Here is a 24,599-nt window from a genome sequence, read left to right as displayed (position 1 = left end):
CTGCCTTAACTGATGACATTCCACTGTTGTGATTTGTTCCTGCCCCACCCTAACCGATCAATTGACTTTGTGACAATACACCCTCCCTGCCCTTGCGATAATGTACTTTGTGATATTTCCCCACCCTTGTGAATGCACTTTGTATGATACACCCTCCCCACCCTTGAGAAGGTACTTTGTAATATCCTCCCCCGCCCTTAAGATACTTTGTAATATTCTCCTCGCCCTTGAGAATGTACTTTGTAAGATCCATCCCCTGCCCACAAAAAATTGCTCCTACTCCACCGCCTATCCCAAACCTCTAAGAACTAATTATAATCCCACCACCCTTTGCTGACTCTCTTTTCAGACTCGGCCCGCCTGTACCCAGGTGATTAAAAAGCTTTATTGCTCACGCAAAGCCTGTTTGGTGGTCTCTTCACAGGAACGCACATGACAATGCCTATATTATTCACCTAGCCATCCCACCTCACCCAGTGCCAGACATGCTGTGGAGAGTTAAAAATCTGTTGAACTGCAGCTCTCTAATAGTTTAGAAAGCATGTACTTAATATACTTTGGAATTTTAATTGCCAAAGTTTAGAATATAATAGACTAACATGTTCTCAGGGTCCACTCCACTCCTAGATATGAGCTTCTTTGCTTCATAGAACTGCTCTCCCTCACCCTAAATCTTTCTTCTTCCTTTTTTTCTATTTTCTGCCTTCCTCTACTCGTTGTCTTCCCTTGTACAGTCATAATAAGGACTTTATATGCATCGTGACTGTTCAAAGAGATTGGATCAATGCTTTCCAGTAGAACTTTCTGTGCTGATGGAAATGTTCTATATCTGCCAGGTAGCCACTAAGCCACACGTAGCTACTGAGCACTTCAAGTGTGGTTAGTGTGATTGAGAAACTGAATTTTTAATCTCGTTTCATTTTAATTTATATTTAAATGTAAATAGCTGGGTCGGGCATGGTGGCTTACACCTGTAATCCCCCCACTTTAGGAGGGTGAGGCAAGTGGGCAGGTCACCTGAGCTCAGGAGTTCAAGACCAGCCTGGGCAACATGGTGAAACCCACCTCTACCAAGAACACAACAAATTAGTTGGGCGTGGTGCCATACACCTGTGGTCCCAGCTACTTGGGAGGCTGAGATGAGAGGATCACTTGAGCCCAGGAGGTGGAGGTTGCAGTGAGCCAATATCACACCACTCCACTCCAGCCTAGGTGACAGAGCAAGACCCTGTCTTAAAAAAAATAATAAACATTAAAATTTTTTTCAAATGTAAATAGCTAACTACATGGGGCTACAGTCTGAGCACCGGTTTGGGCATTGAGGTCACTTGGTTGAGATTCATTATCCTGGTTCTATCACTTATAAGCCCTACGACTTTTGGCAAATTACTAACCTCTTTTGAGTCTCATATTTAAACTCAGAGTAAGTCATGGGCAGTGACGACACTCAACATGAAGATATCTATAAAGGACTTAGCAGTACTTAGCACTTAGTAACTGCTCAGGACATGTTAGCTAGTGTTATGTACCATGTTTTAATTTTTTTAAGACCCATTTATTTTTCAGTTATATGTAGCCCTTGGATTACGGTATACTGATGATTAGGATATTATGTGAGAGAAACCTTAAAAATATACATCTAGTATTTCTAGGTTTTTGTTTGTTTAATAAAGTTTGTTTAAAAAAAATAAGGCCCAGTTTGGTTCAGAAAAAAAACTGCACAGCTATTATTTACATGCTTCCTGGTTGGTATTGGGAAGACAATGACAGATGAGTATAATTCCTAACCTGCCAAACCCTCCCCTTACTCCTGCCATGTCACGTCTCTGGAAAAGTGAGCCATAAAAAAATCTTGACAAAAGAATTCTCATTTGGGCTTATTTAATGCCAAGTCCCATTCAACGAAGTAAAATGAGCAATTCTATGTACTGTGTATGTAGTTACTGTATCATTTGCCTAGGACGGTAGTAACAAAGTGCCACAAACTGGGTAGCTTAAACCCACAGAAAGTGATTGTCTCATAGTTCCAGAGGTGAGGTGTGGACAGGCCCAGGCTTCCTTTGGGACCTGTAGGGGAGAATCCTACCTTTCTTCTTCTAGCTTCTGGTAACCCAGGTGTTTCTTGGCTTGCAGCTGCCAACACTTCAATCTCTCCTTCTGTTGCATTGTGTTTTCCCTTCCTGTCTGTCTGCTTCCTGTAACTGCTTTGATTAATGGACTATGGAGAAATATGGAAGTGACACTGTTCTAAGACTAAGCATATACACTAACTGGCCAGGCAGTTTCTGCTTTCTTCCTCTTGGAAGGATCTTGGAACTACCCCACCTAGAACCCAGTCACCCCAGCTATAAATAGCCCAAATCACATGGAGGAGCCGTGTGCAGGCTCATTAGTCAACAGTGCAACATCCAGCATCACTGTCAGCCCTGTGAGTGGCTGTCTTAAACATCCAGCCCAGTCAAGCCTTCAGATGATGCCGGCCCCTCATGACTGATTAAAAACACATGAGAGACCATAAGACTGACTCAGACTGCTCAGCTGGGCCCAGGCAATCTAGAGACCATGAGAGATAAAAATAAATTATTGTTGGCCGTGCACAGTGGCTCACACCTGTATCCCAGCACTTTGGGAGGCCAAAGAAGGCATATCACCTGAGATCAGGAGTTCGAGACCAACCTGGCCAACATGGTGAAACCCCGTCTCTACTAAAAATAAAGAAAAAATTAGCTGGGCTTGATGGCGGGTGACTGTAATCCCAGCTCTACGGGAGGCTGAGGCAGGAGAATCACTTGAACCCAGGAGGTGGAGGTTGCAGTGAGCCGAGATCATGCCACTGCACTCCAGCCTGGGTGACATAGCGAGACTCTGTCTCAAAAATAAATAAATAAATAAATAAATAAATAAATAAATAAATTATTGTTTTAAGGCCACAAAGTTTGGGGTGGTGGGTTATATAGCAATGTTAACCAAAGCAGCATGCAAACCTAACATGCTTATTTCATTATTTATTTAAAAACCTAATAATAATAAATCATGCCCAAAAATAGGGATAAAAGGGTGAGATAAACATGAAATAAGTAATCCTTTAAAATATCTTTCTAACTATGGTTATTTTATCGTACCAGCCCTAGCTAAAGGCCCAGTATACACAACGGCCAAGTAATCAGTAATGACAGTGATACAAATCCTTCTTTTAAAGTCTTCTTGATGATCAAAATTGTGTCACCCACTATTTGTCAGTTCCGATGAAATCATTGTTGTTTTTTTAATCTCATGATATGGTTAATGGAGAACTTATAATAAGAACTGGGGCCAGGCACAGTGGCACATGCCTGTAATCCCAGCACTTTGGGAGGCCAAGGCGGCCGATCACCTGAGGTCAGGAGTTTGAGACCAGCCTGGCCAACATGGTAAAACCCTGTCTTTACTAAAAATACAAAAATTAGCTGGGCGTGGTGGCAAGTGCCTGTAAACCCAGCTACTCAGGAGGCTGAGACATAAGAATTGCGTGAACCTGGGAGGTGGAGGTTGCAGTGAGCCAAGATCGCACTACTGACTCCAGCCTGGTGACAGAGTGAGACTGTCTTAAAAAAAAAAAAATTGAAAAAATATTAGTTATCATGAAAAACATGACACATTTCCTTGTTTTACATTACTAATATTTTCATTATTATTCTGGCTTTATCCTTTTAAATTTTTATTTATGTTTGTTTAGAGGTTTTTTTGCAGACATCTCTTAAAGCCAATGTCCCTTTTGCAAAGATTATCAATTAACACCAGATGACATAATCTGTAACTCTCCTTAACCAGGCTCACACAAACCGCCACAAATCATGACCCTCTGGAAGAGAATGAATGCGCAGGGCTGCACAGGCAACTCCCTGGGAGCAGGAGCTATGCCCTCCTCTCCCCTCAGGACCCTGCTCGAAGTTTGTGACAGCGTGGCAGGGTGACACACAGAATGAGCACATGCCAATCTATGTGAGTTAAATACAAATACAGTTTAATCTTTCCCACATGTTAGAGGAAAAATAAACATAAGTTCTCTGACATTCCAGTGGAGTCTGTTGCATATCTCAATATATACACACCACGATGAAACTCACTCTGCGAGCAGACAAAGTGCAAATTCCTGAGCTTGGTCTGTGGGCTCCTGCACTTGCTGAATCACCTGACTCCCCCTTCCCTCCTCACCCCTCGTCCTCATTTGCATTTCCCATCTTCTTCTGCACAGGGAGGAAACCCTAAGCGTGGCAAGCCTCTAGGTCATCTCCAGGTACCTTAAAAAGGAGTGACAGATGGACAGAGAGACAAACACATGAAGATTCTGGATAAAAAGATTAGGAATTTCATTTCCTGTGTGGAAAACAATTAAGCTTATAATTTTGCGTTTTACAGAAACAGAATCACTTAGCTTCTGAAAGGAGAAATTAATCCTAATTAAATGAGGCTGCTTTTTTAAAATCCAGATATTATATACTGGATTGCTTTGGAGAACATTTTGTTTTATACCAGTACCTAAATAGCTTTTAAGAGTTCAGGTTAATCTATGCTGAGGAAATTAATAGCAAAAAGAAAAGGCCACAATCAAGACGGAAAGGATTTAAGTTTTATTAATGATTATTAAGTGCGTTATTTATAGTAGAATCCACAACATATGCTCACGAAAATAAACCAATTCTAGTAAATACATGATAAATATAAAAAATCAGAAGAGGGCTGGGCGCAGTGGCTCACGCCTGTAATCCCAGCACTTTGGGAGGCCGAGGCGGGCAGATCACGAGGTCAGGAGATTGAGACCATCCTGTCTAACACGGTGAAACCCCGTCTCTACCAAAAAAGAAATACAAAAAAATTAGCCGGGCGTAGTGGTGGGCACCTGTAGTCCCAGCTACTCGGGAGGCTGAGGCAGGAGAATGGCGTGAACCGGGGAGGCAGAGCTTACAGTGAGCCAAGATTGTGCCACTGCACTCCAGCCTGGGTGACAGAGTGAGACTCCATCTCAGAGAAGATAAATGGTTGATGCCTGACAATGAGCAATATACATACACCAAAAGGAGAAAATGGGGCTGGGCGTGATGGCTTATGTCTGTAATCACAGCACTTTGGGAGGCTGAGGTGAGAGGATTGCTTGAGTCCAGAAGCTTGAGACTAGCCTGGACAACACAGTGAGACCCCATCTCTAAAAAAAAAAAAAAAAATGGAGAACATGGGTATTTGGGAAGACAGTAATCTTTTGGAAAAAGTGTTTTTCCTATGAATGTGAAATATGTTCAAGAAAATAGACTGACTTATCCGATATATCCCTTGTGGCAGCAAAGGGAATACTTCCCCATCACTTCCTTCAGAAGGTTGCTCAAAATCATTGACAAGGGGCAGATTAATAGGAGAAAAGTCATACAAATTTATTTGATCATAATTTTATGTGACACAAGAGCCTCCAGAATGAAGACCCAAAGATATAAGGGAAACTGTCCATTTTTATGGTGAAACCCTGTCTTTACAAAAATACAAAAATTTTAATGGACAGTTTTTGTTTTGTTTTGTTTGTTTTTTTAAGAGCAAGGAGAGTATGCTTTTTAAATGCCATTGGTTCATGTGCCACAGAACCTAAAACAGCTTCAAATGGACACCAAGTAAAAAATACCAGTTTTCAGAAGTCTGTCATTATGTATTTACACAAATTACATAATCCTGTATGTATTTACAATTACAGATTATCAAGTAGATAACACAAAGCTGTAGTGTTAATGAGACAAAATAGAATAAAAACACCACAAGGAAGCCATTTGCTTAATCTACCAAGCAGGACCTAGCAAGGCCGATCCTGGCATGTGCTTCAACATTGCTTGGGGACATTTATGTGACAGATGGGAAGATTTGTTCAGTCTGTTCTAGGTAAGTCTTTGACCACAGTGCAAATGTTGGCACCAAGTAGATGATAGTTCCGCTGTCTGAGTATCTATTTGTGAAACTGGAACCCCCCTTCCACGACGGCTCAGAGTTGCCATCCAACAGGCTTTGGGCCTTTTACAACAAGAACCGGATGCAAACCCATGAGCTGGGGATGACTCACTCTATTCCCCAACAGACAATGCCCAGGCCAAAACCCTGAGCCCCCTTAGGTTAGGTTAAACAAAGTATGGAGAGCCACGTAGAAATATGATTGGACAAAAAAGGTATGGTCTAATGCTAATAGACTGAGCAGGGAAATCCAGCACAGCCTGTCTGTCTGGACCCTTCTTGCCTCTCTGAGCATGCATTTCTTCCTTCTGGGTGTGGTGCTGGACCCTCTCTGGAATGGGGGTCTTATAACCTTCAGTCAAACAAAGTGAGTCAGATCATTTCTTTATGGCCTTACACAGACAGGCTGGGGGTGGTGGAAGTTAGAGTACTATTTTTAGGTTTTATGGTTGGCTTTGGGGAAAAGGGGTTTGGTTTCTATGGCCCACTTTGGGGAAGAGGGGTTGTAGTCTTGACGGCTAGCCTCAAGGGAGAATGAAGGGTCAGAGACAGGAGAGCAGGAGCCCAACTTTCCCCAGTTGAGAAATTGGGTTGGTAGATTATCTTTTTTTTTTTTTTTTGAGATGGAGTCTCACTGTATTGCCCAGGCTAGAGTGCAGTGTCATAATCTCAGCTCACTGCAAGCTCTGCCTCCCAGGCTCAGGCAATCCTCCCACATCCACCTCCCGAGGAGCTGGGACCACAGGCACACGCTACTATGCCCGGTTAATTTTTTGTATTTTTGGTAGAGACAGGGTTTCACCATATTGCTCTGGCTGGTCTCAAACTCCTGAGCTCAAGCAATTTGCCCACCTCAGCCTCCCAAAGTGCTGAGATTACAGGTGTGAACTACTGTGCCCAGCGGGTGGATTATTTTATAAGCCATTGAACTAGTCTTGCAATCGTGAGAATAGGCCGCTCCAATTAAACAGTTAACAGTTATATCTCATTTTAGGCAGTGGTGTTGCTTCCACCAAAGTCAGGCCTCTATGAATCAAGCAATCAGATGTTTAATAAAAGGCATTTCTATGAAAACAAAAGAAAAACAAAGATTAACATCTGGAGTTGTCTATAAACTAATTTTCCTAGAGTCTCTGAAGTAGCTTCAGATTGCAGTGGCAATCTTACAGATATTTCTGGATTATAGTTTGAATCAGGTGTTCAAGTAAACCTTCTGAGTAATCCATACATCAGCTGACAGGAACACTGCTCATATATTAAGTTGCTGTCATTATTTCTTCCAAAGTTTATATCAAGTTGTCTAGCTAAAGCCTGCAGGGCTTGGTGATTCCAAGACAGAAAAATGGTAGAAAAATTAGGAAACATTAGTTTGGAGACTTGTACCCAGGAAGGAATTCAGGATTCAGCCCAAATTGTAGGCAAATAACAAAAACTCAAAAAAAAATTGTCAAGACTAGAATCTAATAACAAGTATGGTATAATTTTCTTCTGAAATATAATTTTCTCTTCTACAGTCATCCCAATTTTTACCCACAAAGATAATAATAATAAAACTAATTTATTTGCAAAGTCAGTTTAGTCTCTGGCATGATTATCTGCTTAAAGTGCAGTAAGAATGGTGATTTATCATGAAGGCTCTTTTTTTTTTTGCTTTGATATTTTTTATTTATTATAAAAACTGAGTTTTCAACAAAGGCAGTTTAGCAGGACTATAGTTGTGAAAATAAATCTGAATGTAGCCATTCTTTAAACTTAAAAATCATTGTAGAATAAAATGTCAAGCAAGTGAAAACTTTTCTGTGATATATACAGAAATGATATAGACATAAATATCTTCACATAAACAAAAGCAAAGATCAAGAAAAAAATTAAATATCTTGGTGGGCAACAGAAATACACAGATTAAAAAGGTTATTTTTATTTTACTTCAATGCTTCTATTGAGCACACCTGTCAGAGCAATAGGAATTAGATAAATCTTTACATTTCTTCAGGGAATTACATACAATAAAGACACCTCTCTAGAAGAAAATATATTAGCATCATTAGACTCCTGAAAGTCATGACTTTCAATTAAGTTACGCTTTTTGCTCTACCGTGAAGCTACCTGCTTTATCAGAATTTTGCCAGTTGAAAGAAAATAAAGCTAACCCTGGTAAGATCCAGCACAGACACAGGTGGCAGCAAATCAGGCACAATGATGTCTGGATTTTCCTCTCAAAGTGGATTACCCATGCCTAGGAGATAACGGCTTGCAACGCAAAACAAACATTGTGGGATAAAACAGACGATATTTAAATAGATATATTTTCTACAGGGATGGCTCTTAAGTTGGCTTTGTTGGAACTTTTTCATAAGGAATCTCAGATTAAGACTTTTGAAACCTCTCAAGGGCCGGGCACAGTGGCTCACACCTGTAATCCCAGCACTTTGGGAGGCTGAGGTGGGTGGATCACCTGAGGTCAGGAGTTCAAGACCAGCCTGGGCAACATGGTGAAACCTCATCTCTACCAAAAATACAAAAAATTAGCTGGGTGCAGCAACACATGCCTGTAATCCCAGCTACTCGGGAGCCTGAAGCAGGAGAATCACTTGAATCCAGGAAGCAGAGGTTTCAGTGAGCCAAGATCTCACCACTGCACTCCAGAATGGGTGACAGAGTGAGATTCCGTGTCAAAAAAACAAACTCTTGAAGCAATGAAGCCAAGCCAAGGATTCGCCATCAGACTGTGCCTGTAAAACCTGTATGAATTGGGTGAATTGCTCTCTTTTCAACGTCTCCAAAATATCTTGAGGTTCCTGGGCCTGTCAGAAAGTGACGTTCTTTACTTATTGCAAAGTTAGAAACGCTATAAAGGAATTGTGTGGGCAAGGTACCAGGTGTGTCTTTTTCCAAGTCTACTGGCTTTATAAAGTCAACCTCAATCCCTCGAAGCAGTCCGGTTGCATTCAAAAAAATGACATTCCAGTCAAAGCCTTGGTAAAATAACCACTGTTTCCATGTGTCCAGTTACAAAAGAAAATAAGCTCTTTTTTTTGTTTGTTTGCTTTTTGTTTTTTTGTTTGTTTGTTTGTTTGTTTTGAGATAGAGTCTCGCTCTTGTCCCCTAGGCTGGAGCGCAGTGGTGCGATCTCGGCTCACTGCAACCTCTGCCACCCAAGGTTCAAGCGATTCTCCTGCCTCAGCCTCCCGAGTAGCTGGGATTACAGGTGCCTGCCACCGAGCCTGGCTAATCTTTGTAGTTTTAGTAGAGACGGGGTTTCACCATCTTGGCCAGGCTGTTCTCAAACTCCTGACCTTGTGATCCACCGGCCTCGCCCTCCCAAGGTGCTGGGATTACAGGCATGAGCCACCACGCACAGCCGAAAATAGGTTCTTATTGAACTTATGCAAATAACTATATTGCCAGAAAATAAGAACACTAATGAATAGTTTCCAAATTCTGAAGAATTCAGGTAGAAAGAAAGGTAAATGTTTCCATTTTGCTCACAGAAGTATACTTTACCAAAATGCTGTAAGCTATAAATAGCTCAAAAGAAAAAAAAATTTTCTTGATTCTGGAAAACAAAACATAAACAAATCAGTAATGTTTCAAACAAAAACCCTTTAAAATAGTAATTTCAATCCTTCATTCACTCAGTCCCATGTAATTCTCGTTCTCCTTGATGTTGGGTTAGCAATCTGCATGAATGCATCAGTTTTTCATTAGAGCTTTGGACTTTTTTTTTTTTTTTTTTTTTTTTTTTTTTTTTTTTTTGAGGCTGGAGTGCAGTGGCGCGATCTCGGCTCACTGCAAGCTCCGTCTTGCCGGTTCGCGCCATTCTTCCGCCTCAGCCTCCCGGGTAGCTGGAACTACAGGCGCCCGCCACCATGCCCGGCTAATTTTGTTTTCGTGTTTTTAGTAGAGATGGGGTTTCACCGTGTTAGCCAGGATGGTCTTGATCTCCTGACCTCGTGATCCGCCTGCCTTATGTAATCCCAAAGTGCTGGGATTACAGGCGTGAGCCACCGCGCCCAGACGAGCTTTGGATGTTTTTACCTAGTCCAAAGGTGTGATCCCCAAAGTTATCAGAAACCTGTATTTAAGACTACTTGTCAAGGTCCCTTTCATGAATTTCCTTGAATACACAGCACTTCAGGATTTTCAAAAGGCTTTTAGAAAAAAAGCATCAGAATAAAGCAATTTACTGCATATACCATGACATATCAGCCTTTTATTTTTATTTTCACTTTTTATTTTTGGAGTAATATGGAACTTTTTAATTTGGAAGGCAAAAGGTTACACTTAATTGAAGGCAGAAGTCAGGTTAATAAATGTTACAAAGTTGTTCTGACAGAGAGAGGGAACTTCTCTGGGCTCTCCTCCTGCACACCAAATCAGAGTTGGTAGTAAGCACAAATTTGAAGAAAATCCATGTGTCAAACAAGCTGCCATCTCAAGAACTCTTATCCAGGAAAATCAAAGTGAACATTGTTCCAGTCTCTTACTCTTCAATTAAGTAAATGGGAATGATTCAGCCAACAAAGTTCATGACGATAAGGTACAAGACGGTGCTAGCAAAGAGAAAGAAGCAAAGTCTCACTCCAAGGAGATGCCTTCGAAGTCCACTTCGTTCTGTGGGTTCACCTGTATTCTCAGGCAAACTACTAGGATGAAACTCCCCACCCAAGATGTGAAACCCAAGAGGAAAGAGTTGAAGGGGAAGGTCCCCATGAGAAGACAGTATGTGAATTGCAGCGCCCTAGTCAGCAGTTTATACAGCAGGTATATATCCAGCAACTTCAGACACTGCAGAGTAGAGCTCAAGTACTCTTCTAAGAACCATCGGGTGCCTGACACTACCAACGCTGACATGAATGGATGCAAGGCAACCGGCCAGTGCTCCCTAGGCTCATAGAGGACCCAACAACCACACTGGATGTCCATATCAGATTTTTAGGAATCTCATACAATGTTGGAACACATATTAACAACATATCCATATAAATATAACTCAAAGAAAGTGTAACACCATTTCTTATTTAACAACACTTCCTGTATGATTTTAACATACCAAATAAGCCTCATGTCTCTCTTGGACTTCCAGGGGTCCTATTTATTATTAATAATATATGTTAATGTATTATAGTATTATGTTCAAGTTAGTTAAGGGCAAAAATACTTAATTTTAGAATATGAATTTGATTTTCAGAAGTATATCATATATCAAAAGTTTAAAACCCTTGCTATCAAAATAAAGATTTAAGACCTATGTTCAAAATAGAATCACAAGTCACTGTGACCTGATCGAGGACCTGGGAACTGACTGGTTTCCTAACACATTCCTGTCCTGTGTACTTCTCTGGAAAGTCTTCCTGTATCCCCAAGAGCACAAGTTTTGCATGGTAGAGATGCTAGTTTAACATTGCATGTAATAGACTAGTTATGACACTTGATTATTACCCTACTCGTTTATGTGTCAGCCTCCACCTGTCTAGGCAGTGACTCCATTCTCTTTGGGTTTCCAGTGCTTAGTACACAGTCAGATAAATGTGTGAGCCTCGATAAATATCTACTCAATAAATTGATTGAATATATTAATCTACCATGTTTTTGCTTAAATTAAAAATTGATCAATGGGCTGATATATTTTATAACACATGCATACACACATAAGTAGAGACAGAAAGAGAGACAGAGCAGAAAATAGATACCAGCATAAAGTCAATTGTGTTAGGCACAAAAGAACCAAATTAGATTTTAAATATGGCTATTTATTCAGGCTACTTACTGAACTGCCTTTATCTGTCTGTGAGATACTTTGCCTTTTCTCCTAACTTCCTCGCATTTCTGGATAGACAGTGAAATGTCCGCAGGACTTTTCCCAAATCTTATTAAGCCATGAGTTCTGAGCTCATTAGAAGATTTTGTTTTAAGCTCTAGCTCCATTGTCCAGCTGGGTTTAAGTTCTAGCTTTATTATCAGATGACAATTATCTAGTATCTAGTAGATAAAGCTTGGGTAAACCACCTAATGTCTCTAAACCCCACTTTAATGTCCCTGAACCTCAGCCTCCTCCCTTGTAGGAGTCAAAAGGAAATGCAAACTACTGAACAGAATATGTCATGGTTATTTGTTCTCACATAAGGTTATCAAGCTTACAGGTAGACCCTATAATATACCAGTAAATCACATAGACTCTGGAGTGACATTGGCAGATTTAATTCCAGCAATACCACTTACTAGCTTTGCAAGGTTTGTCTAATTACTTACTGATATGGGTTAGCTATGTCTCCACACAAATCTCATCTTGAATTGTAGCTCCACGTGTTGTGGGAGGGACCCAGTGGAAGATAACTGAATCATGGTGGCGGTTTCCCCCATATAGTTTCTGTGGTAGTGAATAATTGTCTCACGTTACCTGATGGTTTTATAAAGAGAAACCCCTTTCGCTTGGTTCTCATTTTCTGTCTTGCCACCACCAGGTAAGAAGTGCCTTTTGCCTTCTGCCATGATTGTGAGGCCTCCCAGCCATGTGGAAATGTGAGTCCATTAAACCTCTTTTTCTTTATAAATTACCCTGTCTTGGGTATGTCTTTATTAGCAGCATAAAAATGGACTAATACACTTACCCTCTGTGTGCTTCCATTTCTCTATCTGTAAAATAATATTAATAATAGAGTTTTATGAGAACTAAATGAGATAAATCATGTAAAGCCTATTTCAGCATCCAGGAAGATCTCAATCTGTGTCAGTTATAATTGTTAAGTTGAAGATTCATATTGAGTCTTTAGACCTTGTGAGGTAATATGGCATGTTTGGAAGCTGCGTTATTTATAATTTTAGAGAGAAGAAAGAATCCACAGGAATTCCACCTCTCTGTAAACTGCACTCTGTGGCATGGCTTAATTAGAGGCCTGCTGCAGGGCTGAGAAGTAATGCTTGACCTTAGATGCTCCATAAATCCTCTTGGCAAACTGACCACTCTAGATTTTTATTTTTATTTTCATTTTTTATTTTTGGGGTAGCATATTTTATTTTTGGAGTGTTTCTACCACTATACTAAGAGGGGCTGTTTCCCGAAAAACTCTCAAACCATTTTTCCTCTGCTCTCACACAAAAACAATCAACACGGAAGACTTCTGGACCCCAAAATATATAGGGATTTCTCCCCTGCAGGAAGCAAGCAATCAGTTCTGCAGTGGACACAAGCTAGGTGTCCTCCAATTCAGCTCCAACACTGTCTACCCAGAGATAGCATCAGATCCACAAGTTGAGGGTTCAGTCCCACAAGAGCACCCCGTCGTTCCAACCAGTCATAAGTTCAGGTCTCTGGAACTGCTGACCAACAGGTTTCAAGTTGGGGTTGCCATGACCCCCTCTTCGGGTTTGATTAATTTGCTAGCGTGGTTCACAGAACTAAGGAAGACACTTACATCTACCAGTTTATCACTCAGGATATTTTTTAAAATACAAATAAAAGCCAATGAAGAGATACAAGGTCCAAGTCTGGAGGGGTTCTGAGCACGGGAGCTTTTGTCCTCGTGGAGTTGGGATGTGCCACCCTCCCAGCATGTGAATGAGTTTTTGCTTACCTTCCCGTGACCCTCCACGTGTTCAGCACAGGAGGCTCACGGGAAGGTAAAAAACACTTCTTAGAAGCTCCCCAGTCCATTCCCTTTGGATTTTCATGGAGGCTTCATTACATAGGCATGACTGATTAAACCACTGGCCATTGGTGATCAACTTGGCCAGCCCCACTCTGAAGCTATCAGTCAACACTAATATACAAAAAGACAGCACTTTGGAGATTCCAAGGATTTTTAGTAATTGTATGCCAGGAAACAGGAACAAAGACCACATATATGTATTTCACAATATCACAGGGACACTGGCTTTTTTTAGGCCTTTCCTCAGATCGCTAGAGCAGCATACAGGAAAACCAATTTTCCACTAGGGTTCCTTAGATGTTCAGACTTGGTGTGATCCTCCAGTGAGTTAAAACGTACCTCCTCCAAAAATCTGATTCATTTATCTCTCTACTTAGAAAAAACTGCTATGGAAACTCTTTTTCACCAATGATGATGACATACATTTTTCCCAATAATGTAAGCCCAATATATGCCAGTCTCGATTTACAAGAGAGATACATCATAGGATCTTTGATACACATACCTAGGAAGATCTTTGAATTACTTAATAAAACACTCAGGAATATTCCCTCCACCCCAGAGCTGACAAAGAACAACAGTTATAGAAAAATAGTTGTAGAAGCAGTGAATATTTAAGATGGGTTGGTACCTTTTGTTTTAATAGCTTCCATTAGTCACAACTTGATAAACTGTAACATTCCTTTCTAAATCTGCTTCCTGCTCCTTCCTCACCTCTGTAATTTTCTGCAGCAGAATATGTAGTACACATTGGCTCTATAAATTGCCAGGTGCACATCAAAGGAAAGCACGAAAAAAATAGTAAAGAAAAAGTAAACCTCCCAAAGGACTTCATTGTTAGATAAGAAAACTAGCACACGTGTGCACACATACACACATATACACACACATACACACTTTAATGAAAGAACTAGGGGTCCTGATAAGCTGGCACATAAACCTGTTGTTCCCATCAAATGAATAATCAAAGATTTGAGAGTTAATTTGAGTGACTGTGTCAGTATTATTCCAACAAAGACATGAGCAAACACGCAAACACAAGATTGTTCCTTTTTTTTGAGACAGACTCTCATTACGTTGTCCAGGCTGGAGTCCAGTGGCTATTGATAGACGTGATCATAGCGTACTACAGCCTTGAACTCCTAGGCTCAAGCGATCCACCTGCCTCAGTCCCCCAAGTAGCTGGGACTACAGGCATGTGCCACCTTGCCCAGCTACAAGATGTTTTTTACCTGAAGAGTTAATATGATCCATAATAATAACCACCCACTGTATGACTCATCCTACATCCGGCCCCTAGTTTCACACATATTTCACCATATTTTTCATACTTAAAACAACCCTATAAGGTAGATATCATCATTATTATAGCAACCCATTTTACAGATGAGAAAATTGGAAGCAGTTTGGTGATTCTCTAAGTTGATTCACAGGACTCAATACTTCCGACTATAATTTATTACAGGATAAAAATTATGGCCGGGCACAGTGGCCCAGGCCTATAATTCCAGCACTTTGGGAGGCTGAGGCAGGCAGATCACGAGGTCAGGAGATCAAGACCATCCTGGCCAACATGGTGAAACCCCGTCTCTACTAAAAATACAAAGTTAGCCGGTGTGGCAGCACGCGCCTGTAGTCCCAGCTACTCGGGAGGCTGAGGCAGGAGAATTGCTTGAACCCAGGAGGCAGAGGCTGCAGTGAGCCGACATGGGGCCACTGAACTCCAGTCTGGGCAACAGAGTAAGACTCTGTCTCTCAAAAAAAAAAAAAAATTTACAAGGCAAAAATCAGCAAAAGGAAAAGGCACATGGGACAAAGGAAATCAGACATGTGCTTCCCAGAGTCCTCTCCCAGTGGAGTCACACAGGATGCACTTAACTTCTCCAGCAACGAGTTGTGATAATATGTGTAAAATATTACTTACTAGGGAATCTCATTAGACACTCAGTGCCCAAGGTTTTTATGTGGGGCTGTCATGTAAACACCCCTACCTAGCACATCCTAAAATTCCAGACTCCCAGAAGGAAGCAGATGTTCAGCAGAAACTTCATTGTTTGTACAAATATTTTAGGCATCGTGAGCCATTCTTTTCAGGGAATGGTGAGAACCCTCCAGAAATTCAAGTTCCCAGACACCAGACAAGGGCCAACTTTGCAAGCCTTTCTAAGACTAGCAGCCTCAGGCCTACTTTAATTCTTTTCTACACGGGAGTAGACTGAGAAGCCTTAGTCAACTGTGCAGAAGCAGAGGACAGGGCTGTCACTGAGCAAGGGACATGAAGCATTCAAGTGTGTATATATATATATATATTTTTTAGACAGGGTCTCTCTCTGTCACCCAGGCTCCCAGGCTGGAGTGCAGTGGCACAATCTCAGATCACTGCAACCTCCGCCTCCCAGGATTCTCCTGCCTCAACCTCCTGAGTAGCTGGGACTACAGGCGTGCACCACCATGCCTGGCTAATTTTTTTGTTTGTTTTTTGTAGAGTTGAGGTTTTGCCATGTTGCCCAGCCTGGTCTCAAACTCCTGAGCCCAAGCGATCCTCCCACCTTGGCTTCCCATAGTGCTGGAATTACAGGCATAAGCCACCATGCCCGGCCTTCAAGTATATTTCTTATGCTCATATCAGAGAGAACCAAACTGAGTATCAAGAAGATTGATTGCCCTGACCAAAGGAACACACCTGCAGAGGGAGAGCTGGTACTAGAACCCAGGTCTTCAGACCACACAGGGCAATTAACAAATATCAGAGTGAAAAGCAGAATCTGCTCAGTCCATCCCCTTCTCTGCCATTAGTGAAGATACTGATCAATTAATTTAATTTTTATTCATACACTATAAGGATTTATTAAAAATCAAACAAAACAAAACAAAACAATACAAGTTGATTTTTCACAGGTGGCTTTTTAATCTGCATGATGGCATAATTACAGCACTAGACATTTTCAACCGATTATGTCGATAATATACATTCTCATTTCCTCCCTTTTTTTCCCCTCAGCTTTCTGACCCATCCTCCCTTTTCTAGAGTGAGAAGACCATAAATTACCAATGATTTATTGAAAAATACTGCCTTTGAGTAATTCTTAGTAACTTGTAAGAAAATAACAGTAACAAATTATAATGAGAGGAGGGAGAGAAAGAGAACCCCTTCTTTACACAAGAATGCTACTCAATGCCAAGAATGATATAATTAGATCCGTTAATGCTAAAGTCATCAGAAGAAAGGTTGTCAGAGAATGGGATATTTACACAGTCTCAAAGTCTTGTGCCACAAATTACATATTAATTTAAAAGGAGAAAATGTCCCTTTACAAGAGTGAGAAATGGTGGCCACCACCTTCACCAACTAATCAAACTTAACATGACTAATGCAGGAACCAATGCATATCATGTGTCTTTGATGCAGGGCAATTAGGAGTACACAACCTCACTTCAGTGTTATTCTTGCCAAGAATTAGAGCCTGGCTCTAATCATAAAGATAAAATTAGAGAAATTCAGGATGTGAAATAGCCAATGAGCCTGAATTATTCAAAACAGACAATGTCATTAAAAAAAATAGCAGCAAAAACACACAAATATTGATCCGTATTAAAAGAAACATAACTATAAAGAGTAATATGTAAACAAAACAAACACATTTTGAGGTCAGCTAGGGAAAATTATATATGAACCAGATATGACATGATCTCTCTGAATTAATACTAGTCTTCTTAGGTGTGCTATGTAGGAGAATGTCCCATATGAAGTATTTAGATAAGAAATATCACAACCATAATTTATTTTCATATGATTCAGTACTTGGGAGAAAGAGAAAGCATATAGAAAGGTTAACCATTGGGTGAATCCGTTGATAAATGACGGATTCAAAAACAGTTGTTTTTTGAAACAGTAGTTCTTTCATCTCTACAGAGTGATGGTTAATTTCATGTGTCTACTTGGCTAAGCTATGGTGCCCAATTGCTTAGACAACACAAGTTCAAATGTTGCTGTGAAAGTATTTTTTAGATGTGATTACCATTTAAATCAGCAGACTTTGAGTAAAGCAGATTGCCTTCAATGTGGGAGGGCTTCATCCAATTAGTTGAAGGCCTTAACAGCAAAAAAGACGGAGGTTTCCTGAAGACAGAATTTGGCCTCAGGACTGCAATTGCAATAGATACTGTACCTGACCTGCCCTGCAAATTTCAGACTCATGACTGCAACATCAACTCTTACCAGAATTTCCAGCTGACCAACTTGCCCTGTGGATTTCAGACTTGCCAGCTCCCACAATCACATGAACCAATTCCTTAAAATAAATCTCTCTCTCTCGATCTCTTGATAGATAGAAAGATTATAGATATAGATATAGATATAAATATAGATATAGATATGCCCTATTGGTTCTGTTTCCCTGGAGAACCCTGCCTAACACAATAGGTTTGGAAATTGCTAAATAAAAAAATTGCAGCTCCCCCTCCCCCTCCCCCTCTCCCTCTCACCACTGTCTCCCTCTCCCTCTCTTTCCACAGTCTCCCTCTGATGCCTAGCCGAAGCTGGACTGTACTGCTGCCATCTCCGCTCACTGCAACCTCCCTGCCTGATTCTCCTGCCTCAGCCTGCCGAGTGCCTGCGATTGCAGGCGCGCACCGCCACGCCTGACTGGTTTTCGTATTTTTTTGGTGGAGACGGGGTTTCCCTGTGTTGGCCGGGCTGGTATCCAGCTCCTAACCGGGAGTTATCTGCCAGCCACGGCCTCCCGAGGTGCCGGGATTGCAGACGGAGTCTCGTTCACTCAGTGCTCAATGTTGCCCAGGCTGGAGTGCAGTGGTGTGATCTCGGCTTGCTACAACCTCCACCTCCCAGCCCCCTGCCTTGGCCTCCCAAAGTGCCGAGATTGCAGCCTCTGCCCAGCCGCCACCCCGTCTGGGAAGTGAGGAGCGTCTCTGCCTGGCCGCCCATCGTCTGGGATGTGAGGAGCCCCTCTGCCCGGCTGCCCAGTCTGGGAAGCGAGGAGCGCCTCTTCCTGGCCGCCATCCCATCTAGAAAGTGAGCAGCGTCTCTGCCCAGCCACCCATCGTCTGAGATGTGGGGAGTGCCTCTGCCCCGCCGCCCCGTCTGGGATGTGAGGAGCGCCTCTGCCCGGCCACCCCATCTGAGAAGTGAGGAGCCCCTCTGCCCGGCAGCTGCCCCGTCTGAGAAGCGACGAGCCCCTCCGCCTGGCAGCCGCCCCATCTGAGAAGTGAGGAGCGTCTCCACCCGGCAGCTGCCCCGTCGGGGAGGTGGGGGGCAGCCCCCGCCTGGCCAGCCGCCCCGTCCGGGAGGGAGGTGGGGGGTGCCTCTGCCCGGCCGCCCCTTCTGGGAAGTGAGGAGCCCCTCTGCCCGGCCGCCACCCCGTCTAGGAGGTGTACCCAACAGCTCATTGAGAACAGGCCATGATGACAATGGCGGTTTTGTCAAATAGAAAAGAGGGAAATGTGGGGAAAAGATAGAGAAATCAGATTGTTGCTGTGTCTGTGTAGAAAGAAGTAGACATAGGAGACTCCATTTTGTTCTGTACTAAGAAAAATTCTTCTGCCTTGGGATGCTGTTGATCTATGACCTTACCCCCAACCTGGTGCTCTCTGAAACATGTGCTGTGCCCACTCAGGGTTAAATGGATTAAGGGCGGTGCAAGATGTGCTTTGTTAAACAGATGCTTGAAGGCAGCATGCTCGTTAAGAGTCATCACCACTCCCTAATCTCAAGTACCCAGGGACACAAACACTGTGGAAGGCCGCAGGGTCCTCTGCCTAGGAAAACCAGAGACCTTTGTTCACTTGTTTATCTGCTGACCTTCCCTCCACTATTGTCCTATGACCCTGCCAAATCCCCCTCTGCGAGAAACACCCAAGAATGATCAATTAAAAAAAAAAAATTGCAGACAAATTATTTTTAAAATCCTCACTTGTATGTTAAATGTGGGACAGAATAATTTTAAAAAACACATATAATCTCCAAACCCCAGTTCAACTATAAGTTATAATCTTTTCTCCCTGATTAAGATTTGTATTTGAAACAATAGTCATTTGCTTTGAGTTAAATTTCACCTCTTGGATGATAATGAAATGAGTAAAAATCAAGTTATAAGATGTCTGTAATCCCGGCTACTTGGGAAGGTGAGGTGGGAGAATCACTTGAACCCAGGAGACGGAGGCAGCAATGAGATGAGATTGTGCCACTGTACTCCAGCCTGGGCGACAAAGTGACACTCTGTCTCGAAAAAAAAAAAGAAAAGGAAAGAAAAAAATCAAGTTATAAGAGAGAAAGAGAAGAATGCAAGGTGATCTACATAGACAAGCTACATAGCAATACTGGAAAAACCTAGAATGTTATTTTTCCTTAAAAATCTACCAGTGATTCCAATTAAACATGGTAGACTGAACACATGAATCTTTCTCCACATCTTTTTAGATATTCACTTAAACAAATACCATTGTCTTTTAAAGTTTAATCCATAAGGGAAAGAGAATGGGAAACGTGATAATGAGTGACATTAACACATTTTGGAAGGTAGAAAGCTGACAGTAGAGAAGGAACTAACTCTGTAGATTAGAAAGAACTGAAACTGTATTGCACAAAGAAGGAGATACTGATGAGAAGCCACCTTTCCCTCATCTCAGAAAGGCTCAGAATAGAGAATCCAGGTGCTTCCAAAGGTGAGGCTGAAAACAGGGACTTCTGATGCAAATCTATATAACCATTCATTGAATGACCTTGACTTGGGAGAGTACAACCAGAAATAGTTTTATTTTTCTCTCATTACTGCCCTTCACACCCACTTTCAAAAATCTACCATCCCTATCTGGAGATGATCACACTGATCCTATTGAGTTTCCAGTCACTTTTAAGTATTAGGAAAATCTTGCTGCAAGTACTTAAAAGACCAGTATGATCTGTAATAAAACTTTGACCTCACATTGCATTCAATGATTTACTGTCTGAGCAGCCACCACCACCAGCCCCCAGCAAGCTGAGGTTGGTAACATCTGTAAAAGAAAACAAAATTCTTAAAACTCTCTAAAATTATTTATTATGCCAAGGGAGAAGTTAAGTCCTGGAAACTGAGTCACATAGCATGTTTGCAATTCTGCTTCTTAGGTTATAGATTCACTCTCTTCTCATCGTTCTAGTTCTGTAAATGACTAGGAGAGACCAGAGACCAGACCTTCCCCCTTCACTGATCTTTGTTATGGATTAGTGGATTAACTGCCTCCTTTATTGTCCTGTACCTAACTCACACCAGATGGCACAAAAGACCCCATGGGATGAGCACAGTAGCCCATGCCTGTAATCCAGGCACTTTGGGAGGCTGAGGCAGAATTGTTTGAGTCCAGGAGTTTGAGACCAGCCTGGGCAAAAGGGGGATCCGGTCTCTATAAGAAATAAAAAATAAATTAGCCGGGTGTGGTGGCACATGACTGTGGTCCCAGCTAGTCGGGAGACTGAGGTGGTAGGATCACTTGAGCCCACAAAATCGAAGCTGCAGCGAGCTGTGATTGTGCCATGCCAGCCTGCAATACACAGCGAGACAGTCTCAAAAAAAAAAAAAAAAAAACAAGAAAAACGAAAATACAAACCCATGACTGTTACATCTTCAGTGTGAAATGTTTGCTGTTGTTGTTGTTTGAGATGGAGTTTCATTCTTGTTGCCCAGGCTGGAGTGCAATGGTGCAATCTCAGCTCACCACAACCTCTGCCTCCCAGGTTCAAGCAATTCTCCTGCCTCAGCTTCCCAAGTAGCTGGGATTACAGGCACGTGACACCATGCCTGGCTAATTTATTTTATTTTATTTTATTTTATTTTTTGTATTTTTAGTAGAGAAGGGGTTTCCCCATATTGGCCAGGCTGGCCTCGAACTCCTGACCTCAGATGATCTGCCCGCCTCGGCCTCCCAAAGTGCTGAGATTACAGGCATGAACCACCGCTCCCAGCCCGTGAAATGTTAAATATGCCTTTCTCAAATGAAAGAGACCACCTTGACTAATCAGATCATTGTAACTAGGCATTAAGCCTTACACAGAAAGATGTTGAAATTCTGTTAAGCTTCCCTAAACTCTCTCTCTATAAACAATCCCAAACTTCTAAAGTTCAGAATGCTGACTTCCATTCTTTGCGATCCGTGTTTCCCTAGCACTGTCCTTAAACTTTGCACTTGAATAAAGTCTCTTTAAACTAGATTCTGACCCTTTTGATTATTTTAGGTTGGCACATCCAACAGAAATGGGGTTCCTGTTTTTTCAGCATTGGAGCTCAGGACGCACCATCCCAAAATATGACCAGAATATGCCACATCAGGATATGCTTATTTGATGTATTTCCAGTTAGTTATTCTGAGACACTGTAGACACAGGAGTAGCTCTGAAAAACTGTCTTTTTGTAAACAAAATTTATATCTATAAAGAAAAAAACTTTGATAAGAATCTCATCAACCAGGGAAGATTTTATCACCAGGGAGAAGATTGGACAGGTAGACCTTGTCACAGGCTATTACCTATTCTTCTGATGGGGGACTCTGAGACAACTTTTATCACCTGAGAGACTTTTTATCTGCATAACAAGACAACCTATGCTCACTATACACTTCCTCTCCTCACTCTCCTATAACCTGTCACCACCTCCCCTCAATAAGCCCCAAGCCCTGATTCCTTTTCTGTAGCTCAGGAATGCTATATAAACTTCAATCATCTGGCCTTTCTTTGAGTCTCATATTTTATGGGACTCTCATATGTATGCACAAAATAAATTTATGTCTTTTCTCCTATTTATCTTTCTACTGTCAGTTTACTTCATAAACTCAGTTATGAAAAGGGTAAAGAAAGTTTTCTCTCTCCCACATCACTTTCCTCTCCACTCTCCAGCTGCTGTTTCCAGGACCCACGGGGTTAAGTGTGGACCATGAATTAGAGGAAATGGTTAAAAATCTCATTTGTCTATGACCATTATAATCTGGCACTGGGGGCCCTCTCCTATGGCAAATGCCCAAATTCTGGCTTTCTATTGCGTCATGGTCACTTACGGATTCTTCACAACCTCCCCTCCCCCTTGTCCTCACCTCCTGTGGAGACCACTGCCTTGCACAGCCCCACTGCAATGATGCACATTCTGTCTCACCTCTAAGGATTCTCCTTCAACCCCAGCTCTGGCATTATTCCCTACACAGCCTCTGACCCCTGGGGTCTCCTTGCCCCAGCAAGTAGCCTTCTTAGACAGTGTCCTTTTGAGGTGTTTCTATGACACCTTTCCTCAGAGTTCACATAGTTCATGACGTCTTTGCTCTACTAAACTCTGGAACTACAAACTGCACCCACTGAAGACCCCTCTCTTGACTCTAACCACAGGCAGCACCAGCCAGCCTTGACTGCCCCAGGGCAGAGCTGACACTGCTATGTCCCATACACCAGTGGCACAAGTCAAGTGTTCGCAAGCTACAGATCCTCTAGGCAAAGCATTTCTCACCTAATTTTTTAGTGAATGCCCTGTTGGGGGAATGAGAGAATCACTTTTACCTCTTCCAGGGTAAAGAAGTTTCCAGAAATGCCAAGCTCTCCTTGCTTGGCTGACAATTTTTTATTTCCAAATAATCTTATTTCCTTTCTGTTCAATCTCCAGCCTTCTATTAAATATAAATTGGAGATAAGTTAGAGGCTAAAGCTTGCAGAATTAGTTTAGTCATCCTTTAGAAGGTTCTTTAGATGTGTCAAACGTGTTTGGAATTTGGAGGTAGTATCCCTCTATGCTCAGCACTGAAGCCTCAGTGGAACAGGGCCCTTTTTTTTTTTTTTTTTTTGAGATAGAGTCTTGCTCTGTCACCCAGGTTGGAGTACAATGGCACAGAATCTCAGCTCACTACAACCTCCACCTCCCAGGTTCTGGTGATTCTCCTGTCTCAGCCTCCCAAGTAGCTGGGACTACAGGAGCCCACCACCACGCCTGGCTAAGTTTTTGTATTTTTAGTAGAGACAGGGTTTCATCATGTTGGCCAGACTGGTCTTGAGCTCCTGACCTCAGGTGATCCACTCCCCGCTCCGCCTTCCAAAGTGCTGGGATTACAGGTGTGAGCCACTGCACCTGGCCCAGGATGCTATTTTTTTAAAGGATTAATCAGAAGAAATATGAAGAGTAAAATTTTAAAATTCAGGGGAAAGGCTGAAAGATAACATTGATGAAATCTTTCTCCCACCTCAAAAATTGGACACTAGGAGAGAAAAATTAAATTAGAAGATCAAACAAGGAGGTCTAATGTCAAACAAATAGAAGTTTAAGAATGAGAAAAGAGGGAAAGCAGAGGAGAAGAAATCATCAAAGATATAGGAAAGGAAAATTTTCTAGGATGAATGACTAAGGACCCATGTTATGATAAAGCTCCCCAAATTAGCAATAAAAAGAGACCCTGAATACCTCAAGGAACAAAAAACAGGTTACACATAAAAGGGACCTGAAATACGAGCCCCTTTGGACTTCTTATCAGTAACACAGGAAACTAGACAACAGAAAAGCAATTCCCTTAAAATTCTGATGAAAAATCATTTCTAATCTAGGATATTATTCAAAATCAAGTATTAACCTAGAGCAAAAGTAGAACAAAAAGTCAGGCATGTAAGGAATCAAAACATCTACCTCTGATGCACTCTTTATCTAAAAACAACTAGAGCATATGTGCAACACAAATGAGGAAGTAAAGTAAAAAGGAGAACACCACAAGATTCAGAAAACCGGGGATGTAACATAGAGAGAGGGTAAAAGATGCCAAGAGGAAGTCTTAGGCAGGCAGCTGTGCAGCTGGCTCAGAGAGAAACCAGCACAAATTAGTGCAAGAATGAGAATGGTAGCAGAAAGAGTACAGAGACAAAAAAGAAAATGAACTGTCAGATACATTTAACCTAAGTAAAATTACATTGAGAGGCTGTCAGGAAGTCGGGAATCGGAAAGAATTCATAATAAATATACAGTAAGGTAAGTA

General features: G+C 41.8%; 2 protein-coding genes across 3 annotated transcripts in view; both read right to left on the bottom strand.

Moving 5' to 3' along the window:
• Positions 1 to 24,599, bottom strand: part of BCAT1 (branched chain amino acid transaminase 1) — a 138,474-nt gene that overhangs the window by 96,086 nt on the left and 17,789 nt on the right. The window lies entirely within an intron of this gene.
• LOC129525854 (dolichyl-diphosphooligosaccharide--protein glycosyltransferase subunit DAD1-like) lies at positions 10,478 to 14,747 on the bottom strand. Its single transcript, XM_055358037.2, has one exon. It carries the CDS (start codon positions 10,888 to 10,890, stop codon positions 10,543 to 10,545), a length of 348 nt encoding a protein of 115 aa, XP_055214012.1. The 5' UTR covers positions 10,891 to 14,747; the 3' UTR covers positions 10,478 to 10,542.

Source organism: Gorilla gorilla, chromosome 10 (assembly GCF_029281585.2).
Source record: "Gorilla gorilla gorilla isolate KB3781 chromosome 10, NHGRI_mGorGor1-v2.1_pri, whole genome shotgun sequence".
Taxonomy (NCBI): domain Eukaryota; kingdom Metazoa; phylum Chordata; class Mammalia; order Primates; family Hominidae; genus Gorilla; species Gorilla gorilla.
Note: the sequence above shows the minus strand (reverse complement) of the source record. Positions and strands in the feature narration are given on the sequence as shown.